Genomic DNA, 9,763 nt, shown 5'->3' with positions numbered 1-9,763 from the left:
TGGCAGCCCCGAGTCCCCTCCCTCCGATGTCGGGGTGCCCCGCAGCTCGGATGAAAGGGGGAAGGCACCGGCTCTGTAGCTGGCAACCTGCTGGCTAATTCCTGACATCCCACCCGCTCCTCGCTGGCTGCGTACACGGGCACAACCGCGTCTGTCCCCGGCCCCTGTCCTCTTCCCATCTGTGGTCCTGACGCTTAGGCACCGTGTTTTGGGGGGCTGTATAAATGAAGATATCTATCTGCAGAAAGGAGCTCTGCCCCTGACGCAGGCGCGCTGCTCTGGCCGGGCTGGAGGAGCTGCAACGCTGGGTTGAGCTCCAGGCCCCTGGTGAGGAGCACGGAGCCCAGCTGGGATGATCTTGACGTGGTGCAGTCGGGGAGGGCTCCAGGGTGAGATCTGCTGGGGGGGGTGAAGCTGCAGGGAACGGTGAGCAGGGCACTGGGGCCAGGCATTTCTGTCTAACGGCATCCCTGGATGATTAAAGTTCTGCTGGGTCTAGCAGAGCTGAGGGAAGGTGCTAAGAGCACCTCTCTGTGTGTACTGCCCTGGCATTACCCCAGAAGGCTGATAAAACATCCCTTTGAACTGGAAAAATTGGAGGAGGATGGAGGAGGCTTGGAGGGAGAGAGGGAGCCTTCTACTCTTCTAGAACAAGCCCCGTGTCTCCCGGCACAGCAGCTCTCCATCGCAGCCGAGAGTCTCTAGCTATTAATGAAGTGGTTTCCTTTGTCCTTAAGGAACCTTTCCCACAGGCAGCACAGCCTGATGCTCCTCTGCTCTCGCTTTCTCATTAGCCCTGAGCCCTGTTCTTTGCAGTGAGGCCACGCTGGTCGAGGCTCAGGGTTTGGTGCTGCTGCGCTGGCTTTGTTAAGCTGGAGCGAGGGGAGGAGGAATCCGTTCCCTTTGTCTGGCTGCAGCACAGCTGGGGGCTGATCCTTTGCTTTCTCCCTCCAGAAAGGCTGAAGAGAGTGACAGACAAACAGCGTCATGGGAATAAACCCCTTCTAGGACTTAATGAAGAGATGGCAGGGACCAGGGACGAGGCTGGGGGGATATGGTCAGTAATCAAAGCTAGGGATATGCCGAGCATTTAGAAGAGGGTGAGAAAGAGGAGCCCTCCGAGTCGCAGCACAGAGAGAAGCAGGTCTGGGTCAGCTGCCTTTGTAGTGAAACCCAAGCTTTTGTCACCAGACAGGATCCCTGGCACATCCCCAGAGTCGCTGTGTCCCCAGGTCGCTCTGCGGTGCTGGGTGCTCCTGGTGGGGGGTGCTTTTCCCCATGCTGGTGCTATGCAGAGCTAAGTTTTTACAAGAGCTCGAAGCCCAGCTGTTGTTTGGACTTTTCCAGGTGTAGTTCCCACCCTGAGCAGCTCTCCCAGGAGTTTGTTTCCATGTCTATCCTGATTTCAGGGGCTGGGGAGGCTTCCTGAGCAGCCATGAACTCTGGCCGTGACCCCCAGCGTGCTCAGCAGCCACCTCCCCCTCTGTCTGCTGGCTTCTCCCCAAAATCTGCCGGGAAAGGCAGCTGCCGAGACTTCAGACGCTTCCAGCACGCCTCCGCTGCACCATGCTTCCAGATAACACCCACTCGGAGACCTCTGTACCTGAAGAATTGAAGCACTTTCCCTAGTAGTAATGTTGTTTGCTTTTTACCAGCAGATCATAAATGGCTTAGCAAACACAGAGAGGTAACCAGGCAGCGGGAAGATGAAGAGAGTCATACTCATAATTACATGGTCAGTGCCAAAAACTAGGATTAGAGGGTAGGTCTGACCTCTCCCTGTGCTGGGCTCTGCTTGTGGGAGCCCACCCCCTCCATCCAGACCCTCTGATTTGGGTTTTGGTGGCTGGAGTTCAGCCTGGTCCCCGATGTGGCTAAGGGACCTCTGGGCTCTGCCAGTGCCTGACCCCTGCTGAAGGAACCTGGCTGTGTTTTTGAACTAATCTTTAATTATTTCAAGAAAAGGTTTCAAACTTTTAAGCATGCTTTTGAGCTGTTCTGCTGGGTGACAGGGCAGCCCAAGATGGGGCTGGAAGAGCTTTGCTAATTAAGCATACAATAAGAGATTTAACGAGACTGCTGCAGAGGTCAGGGAAAATCAACCCATAATTCAAAACACTGAGTACGTTACAGCCTCTCGCCCTGAACAGGCTACGTGAGCATCCAGCCCAATGCCCACGTATGCAGCGTGAATGACCCTAAGCAAAAGCGACCTAATGGCAGGGACTTGGAGGTAGGGAAGCGTGCAACCCATCCACAGCACTTCCATTGCACCCCAAAAATGGCTCAGTCAGTGCCATTCCTGACCCCCAGCCCTCCTGGGCTCCCCTGCTATTGCTGGACTTCTCTGGGGACTCATCCATGGATCTCCTCTGGACCAAGGGCTCTGATGGGTGAGCGATCAGCAGTGAGCTGTTAGGCAGCACCAGGTTATTAAAGTCACTTCTAGGCTCATCAAAGACTGGAAGGAGATACTGTGGGATACCAGCAACAGCCACCTTCTTGCCAGCCACCCAGCCTCTGCGAACCAGCAGCCCTTCCCTGGCTCCTCTCAGCTCGTGGGAAATCCCTTCAAGTGGGCTGAGATCCCCTCCTGGAGCAGGGGAAATCCTCCAGGCTTTCCCACTACCTCTTCAGCCTCGATGGTGGCATTCACTAGTTCCAGCATGCTGGCAGACCTGAGCTGGAGGATTAAGTCTCTCCACTGATGGTTCTCACAACTGCACCTTGAATCCTGCCCTTCTCTGTGGTGTTCCTGCCGCTGTGGGAAACGGAGGCTGCAGGAGATAATCTGCTTTTGTTTGAAACAAAAGGGCTGTGCCTGCCCTCCAGGTGATGGAGATGTGACCCTGCGCCAAGGCTGGGGAGCAGGGAGGTGCATTGGACGCACCCTGACTGTGCATGTAGAGTTGTTTGTTTTTAAGCAAGTGCTTGTGCTTGTTTGGGCTGAGCAGTGCTGGACGAGCTCCCAGTCTCCTCCCAATGCTCCCAACAGCAGATGGCAACCATGGGCTGAGCCCAGGCTGGACCAGCACCTCCGAGCAGCATCCTGCTGCAGCCGGGGGCCTGCCCTGCCCAGGCGGTGCTGGACCATGCTGGTGGGATGGCAGGCTGGCTCCAAAATGCCATTTGGGTTTGTGCAGGGATCCTGGCTAACAGCATAAGGATCCAGCAAATAACGTGATGTGAAAAGGATGTTACGCAGCTCCTCCAGCCTCCTCCATGAACAGGCATCGCCTCTTGAGTCCGAACACCTTGCGGTAGCTATGACAGAGCTGCATTCTCTCCTCAGGCCCCCCAGGCAGATGCTCTCTAATGCTGCTGCGTGGTGGCAGTCAAGGAAATGTCTGTATGGGTGAATCCTGCTCTTGCTCCCATGGCCGCAGCTCCCTGAACTCCGCAGGGAATCACTGCAGAGTTTCTTTCCCGATGCATGTTGCATGCGCTTCTCAGCAGATGATGCTGGGTGCTTCCATCTTTGATATTTGATGGATCCCGTTCTGCCTGGAGGGACATGGTAAAGCCTCAGCTGGGAGGTTGAGCCCAATGATCAAACGAGCTCTGTGGAATGGGGTCTTTGATGGGAATTGCCAGCGGCAGCGGGTGAGCTTCAATGGCTGCGTGGGGGGGATGGCCGCTTCTCGGGGTGAGGGGTGGTGACAAACCCCTCTGGCCTCCGGAATGGTTTGGCTGTTCAGGGACATGGCACAGAGATGCCCTGTGATGCGAGGAGAAGGGGGAGGGTGTCTGTGTACATACAGATGGACAGAGGGGAAAGTCGTGCGGACATAGAGCTCGCTGCGTGCAGACACCCGGCGCTGCCGGTCCATGGTAAGTTGGCACGTGTGCCCGTGGGACCAGGTTCGCGTGTGATGGCACGGGGGGCTGTGTCTACATTCCCCGTGTAAAGGCTGCAGCTGCGCTGTGCTCCTGGGGGATGTGAGTCAACAAAATTGCCACCACGGTGAGCAGGTCGGGGAGCCGGCAGCTTGCAGGCTCACCCCACGGGCTGCGCCCACGGCTGGGTTTGTCCCGTGTTACAAAAGCACATACCTGTCAGCCACTATCATCCGCAGCAGGGACTGCCGTCTGAGCCACAGAGCTGCTTCAGGAGATCTCAGGGAGGCCCTTGCATGAATTCCCACATCGCCCCAGCTCAGCGGGTGGCAGATGCACACCAGGTCTGACCACACCACCCCGGGTTGCTCCGTTCCTGAGGCTCCGTGCCCGAGTTGTGGCTGCCATGGCTGGGGCCGTTCTGCTCGCACGGAGGGGGTGGCCTCCGCTGGCTGCTGCTGCTGCCTTGCTAGGTTGGGCAAGGTTTCCCAAAGCCAACTGAAAATAAACTGTGGTGTTTGTTCTTCACGGGCAGGGAATTCAATGAACTGCCCACCTCGTCTCACATCCTGAGGATTACCCGTGTCTGTCATCTGACATTGAAAACCAATTTAGATGCCAAGTCTGCAGTATGTTTAAGGGGTGTACTTGGACCTCAGCATAGCAGACCAGTTGGTGTCGAAGCACGTTTGCTGAAGCTGGCCTTTAAATTGCTGTAACCCCTGTGGATGGTGGTGCAAAGGGAATCTTTTAGAAATAAAGCAAACAAATACAAAATAACTGGGTTTCAACCCAGCTTTCTTTCCAAAATACATAGTAAATTTGACCTGCCTTGGAGAATTGCTGCCAGCAATCTTGAGAATGGATTGGCAATTTTCTGCGCTATTTTTTTTTTTTTTTTATGTATGCATCAGCTCTCGCAGGGGCTCGCATTGAAATGGGATCACATCTCAGTGCACCGAGTGCTTTGAACGGTGCGTGGTGGCGTTCGTTCTTCCTGATCTTCAGCAGATCTGTCAGTCGGTTCCTCCTGTCTCTGGGGAGCCACGAACAGCTCCGGGCTGGTCCTTCTGACCCAGCCAGCCCCTGGGCTTCACAGGAGCCTTGTGTCCACCAACCCTCTCGGCAGTCGCAGCCTGTTCTCTGTGCGCCTTTATCTGAAACCCAGCTGAGCTCTTGTAGTTTTCCAGCCACCTAATGGGGCTCAACAAATCCCAGCGCTGGCTGTGGCCGTGTCCTCGCCTGAACTCCCGGTACTCGAAGTCGTGCTTGCTGAAAGCCAGGCTTTTCAGTACCAGTGCCGGTGGCTGCTCTGACACAGCAATGCCAAGCAGTCCTGTTGCCGATTGCTGCGCTGCCCTCCTGCCAAAAAGCATCACTTCTCATTGTCCCTGAGCAGGCTTTGCCTGCAGAAAGAGAAAAGTTCCTTAGAGCAGCCGCTAACGGATCTGCTTTTGGAGCAGGAGTGACTCCTGTCCCTTGCCATGGGCCTATAACACACACAGCAATGCCCTGCTCTGCTCGGCTGGCCCTAGCCACCAAGGCAAGATGCTCTTTGGGGTCACTGCTGCCCTTTGGCCATCAGTCGGCCAACCCTTCCCAAAAGGGGACCCAGCATAGTGTTGTGTGAACGCTATTCTAACAGCTCCAATGATGAATTTCTCTTTGCCTAGATAGCTGGGAATAGAGCTCCTCCGTGCTGCCAGAGCTGCCGTAGCACTGGGAAACGCTAGGACCCCTCTGTGGCTGCCGTCCCCGTACACCACAGCTGTGTGTGCTGCCCTGGCACCGTTAAGGTCCCCAGCCCTGCGGGGACACCAGCCCTGAGTTGCAACTGAGCCAGCCCCAGCCCCTGCCAGCAAACAAACCCCTTCCATCGGCACCCACCGGCTCTGTCACGGGCATCGAGTCACTACCCTGGCATACAGACGCTTGCTGCCTGGAAAAGAAAAGCTCCAGCTTTTCTGGGGGGAGTTTGCTTATTTATATATTTTTTTTTTATAAATGCCTCGGTATTTCTGCAGCCTGTGACCTTCCCTGCCGTGGCCTTCCAGTGCCTGGGAGCGTATCGCAGGGCGTCCTGGGTCATTTGATTTGTACAATCTGTTTGATCTGTGGTAGGGGAACCCTGGGGGAGATGGTATACTAGAAGAATAATATATGTAATAATATATTTTTTATATCTATATATAATATTTCCTTTCCTTCGTGTGGGTAACTTGTGATGGCTGGTGTGTGCACCAAACTCCCATTAACTGTGTGTTACAGAGAGCCCTTGGCGTGTGTGCGAGGGGAGAGCAAAGCCTGGGGAACTGCTCCAAGCTCACCAGTATGGGAGAAAAATGCGTACGGGTCCCTGCTCAGCCCCTGGCCCCACTTGTCTGGGGTTTGCTGGTTGTAAGTGGGGGCTTCAGCTGTAGGGGTTAACTTATATTGCAGTGGTTGAGTGGGATGGGGGTTGCTGTTTTGCCTTTTGTTCAGTAAACTTTTAGATTAAAGTGTAATTCAGACCACTGCACATCTCTTATCTATCTGTAGCGATTTCTAAGGTCAATACCGTACAATAATAAAGATCGTGTTATCACCTGATCACACGGCAATTCAACATCCAGAGAAGTAACTCATATTTTGAAGCAGCTGATTCCTGGGTTCATCATTGGACTAAAAAATGTCATAAATTTAGCAATTAAAGGAGTTGTGTGTCACTGCCCCGAGGTGGCTCGCTCCGTACCAGCGACCGGGAGATGAGGTCCTGGGAGCCCCTGTGGCTGGTTCAGCCGCAGAGTGAGCAGGATACCAGAGCCTGCCCTTCCCCACGGGCTGCACCCCGGTGGGGCCGTGCCTGCATGCACAACCCGGGTCCCTCCTAATTACAGTTTTGCTTTGCTCTTTTTCTCTTCTCGGTGTGCTTCACCGCTCACATTTCTACATGCGGAGCCCCTCAAAGAGCGATGCATTTTTTTCTACTCTGTCCAGCTGAATGAAGCCCTGTTTCTGCTTTCTCCAGTCGTGATCCATCCTTGGCTGCAGCACATCCCTGATCTCCGTAGCTCCACGCTGCAGGGAGCTCCCTTCTGCTCTCCCCACCGTGCCTCTGCCTGCGCTGGCAGCGATAAGGAGGGATGGCAGGGCCTGGGGTCACGAGCGCCGTGGTGCAAATGTTATCAGGCTAACGGGGTTTTGCAAAAATGATCCTTACAAATGACTGTCCTGGGCACAAAATCTGCCCACCAGATAGATACCAAGCTGGAAAAAAATGAGCTGGGCTTTACCCAAAGCAGATGTATGTCCTGAGTGGATGGATGGATGGATGGGTGGATGGATGGATGGATGGATGGATGGATGGATGGATGGGTTCGTGGATGGATGGTTTTGGGCTGTAGAGGTGGCCTCTGCTGTAATCATTAGATGTGATAGGCCATAAATTACTTTTCAAAAGGCTCCTATTGGTGCTAATGCGTTTCCCTTCTTCTGCTGATGGATGGGGCACCCAATTGGGAGGATCAGAGCAAACCCAGTTTCCTCAGTGTTTTCAGAGGAGGAATGGGTTTCACACCTGCCTGAGCACCACCCAGCAGCAGGTGAGGAATGCTGCCAGCTTGGAAGACCACTAAGGAGAGGCGATCATTAAACTTTTTGTTGTCTTTGGCATTTTAATGCCTGTCAGAGCTCTCCCTTTCCCTCTTGGAGGGCTCATTGCTGTACATTTGTCTTCTGGGGAAAGTTTATTCCTTTACCAGTCCACAAGCAGAGGTGAACAGAGCCTGTTGGCACCAAGTCCGATGGCAGAGCCGTAGGATTTAACCAGGATGTGGATGTTTTTAGCACTGAGGTAGGGCTGTAGCTATATTTCAAAGCAATAAATAAATAAATCTAAGGTTAGGAGCCTGCAAGCAAATAGAGCTTCCGCTATGACAAAGCACCGAGTTGATTAGACTCGCTTTGAGCAGGCTTACCTGACATCAAGCCAAATTCCTGGTTGACTTTCATGTTGGTTTTAGCGGACATGCACCGGGGCCTATGGTACAAAGGGCTGCCGCAGGAGAAACCCTGTTTAGGATTTGTAAGGCTGCAGCCGGGGGAATTGTAGTGGATTTCCCCACTGCCGAGCAAGCAGTAGCAATGCTGTTACAATAGAGGATCCTTATCAGTGGATTCCAGTGGACTTAGATCTCCGTCCCTTGACATTTCCATTAAAATAGGCTTCCTGAGCCAGTCTAGAACAAAAGCATACCTAAGCCTATGTATCAGCAACAACACAGAAAATTGCAGAAAAGAATTTATCTGGTAGAAACACAAAGCGAAGCTACCCAAGGCTCCGCTTCCTTTCATCATGGGGAAAGCCTCTGGAAAGCATCCTTATAAATCAACGGGAGTATTAAACATGTGCTTAAAGTTAAATGCATGCTCGAGTGCTTTCTTGGACCGGAGGGCTAAACCACGAGCGGTCCCGCTGCTGTCGACAGCGTTACTCTGCGGGCTTGCAGTATCCCCGAGACACAGAGACTTTCATCTCAGTCAAGTGAAATTGTTTTGTTTATTGCAATCGGGTTTGTACCTTCCCCCTTCAACTCTGCTGCAATTTCTGGGCTGTGCCTGAACAGGATCCTATCTGTTTACTTTGACATTGAAATTACAGCAGTGCAGTTAATCTCATCTATGCCTTGTTTATCTTCCCTATGGGCCCTGCTGGCCACTTGCAGATTGAAATGCAGCTCCTGTTACTGCACAGTAAATAATTCAGTATTGCAGCTCTGCTTCAGCACAGGATCATCTTCAGACACACTGGTGGGAGATGAGTAGTTTTGAAGTGGGGAGTGAGATTTGCCCATGGGTTACCATGTGTTCAGCTTGAGGAGGGTTTTGAGGGTGGAAAGGGTGCAGGACCAGTCCGAAGCTGCACGAAGTTGTTCATCCTGTGAGGAATGAAGGTGCCGCACAGCCACTGGCAATAAAAATCAGGGACACTGGCAGGACAAGGGACCTGTGTGTCCTAACTGCATAGAAATGGTATTGAATATGCAGCCCTTCCAGCTCCGAGGGAGATCACAGCCACGGATGAGGAGGAGCTTGGTGCACGGTTGTCTCCATGACCTGGACTCCGCTGCCTGTTACACCCACCCTGCGGGGTGAATGTCCTCAACAGGGCATTTTATAATCTCAGTCCTCTGGTACTCAGATTGCGAGACCAGGCCGGGGGCTGCCATGCCTGCCTGGGTCTCACCCTGACACAGAGACACGGCCGTGACGTGCTGGGAGCGGGCGCTGGGCCATTGCACAGCCCCATCCTATGCCACCTCCGTGCTGGGGGACACAAAGCCCGCAGAGAGGGGCTGGTGCTGGATTAGATCATCCCTTGCCGACGCTCATGAGCCCCTGCTCTGCCTCACCCTGCTGGGCTGCCCTGGGCTTCTGGAAGTGGTGGGAAACTCCAGGTCTGAGTGTGGGGATGAGTAATGCTGCAGCTATCTCTTTCTTCAATCAATACCGTGTGTCCTCACACACAGCTCGCTCGGCAAGAGCTTTTGTTTTGGCTGCTTTGGGAAATAATTGCATTCTTTTAATATCTCAAAACAAAGATTTACCACAGGGGTAAAAAGACCACACGGGAAGGTGCTGCAGAAATGTCTGTGAAACACCTTTGCATGGGAGCGCCTGAGCAGCCTGCAGACATTCCGCCCCCCCAGCTCCGGCCATGGAACGCTGCTCCCTCCCAGGCCCTGCATCCAGGAGGGCAAAGCATCGCCCTGTGGCAAGCGTGGACAGGCTGTGCTCGCCCAGGCCTCTCCTCTCTCAGATTTTGCCCTCTATGTGTATTTTTTTTTCTTCTCAGAGTGTCCTGGGTGCGTTGTGGCTCCTCGCAGCAAACCACATCTATGTGTGTCTGTGTGTCTTGGCCGGCTGTACGTCTGTCTCCCCAAAGCGC

The 9,763-nt window shown here is 53.6% G+C and overlaps 1 protein-coding gene across 1 annotated transcript in view; it reads left to right on the top strand.

Moving 5' to 3' along the window:
* Positions 1 to 3,546: 3,546 nt before the first annotated feature.
* NUAK2 (NUAK family kinase 2) overlaps positions 3,547 to 9,763 on the top strand; it is a 17,444-nt gene continuing 11,227 nt past the window's right edge. The window contains 1 exon segment of the mRNA XM_009647968.2: positions 3,547 to 3,603. Within this exon segment, the coding sequence (XP_009646263.2) occupies positions 3,547 to 3,603 (57 nt within the window).

Source organism: Egretta garzetta, unplaced genomic scaffold, assembly GCF_000687185.1.
Source record: "Egretta garzetta isolate BGI_Z169 unplaced genomic scaffold, ASM68718v1 scaffold640, whole genome shotgun sequence".
NCBI lineage: Eukaryota > Metazoa > Chordata > Aves > Pelecaniformes > Ardeidae > Egretta > Egretta garzetta.
This window is presented reverse-complemented; position numbering and strand designations above follow the sequence as displayed.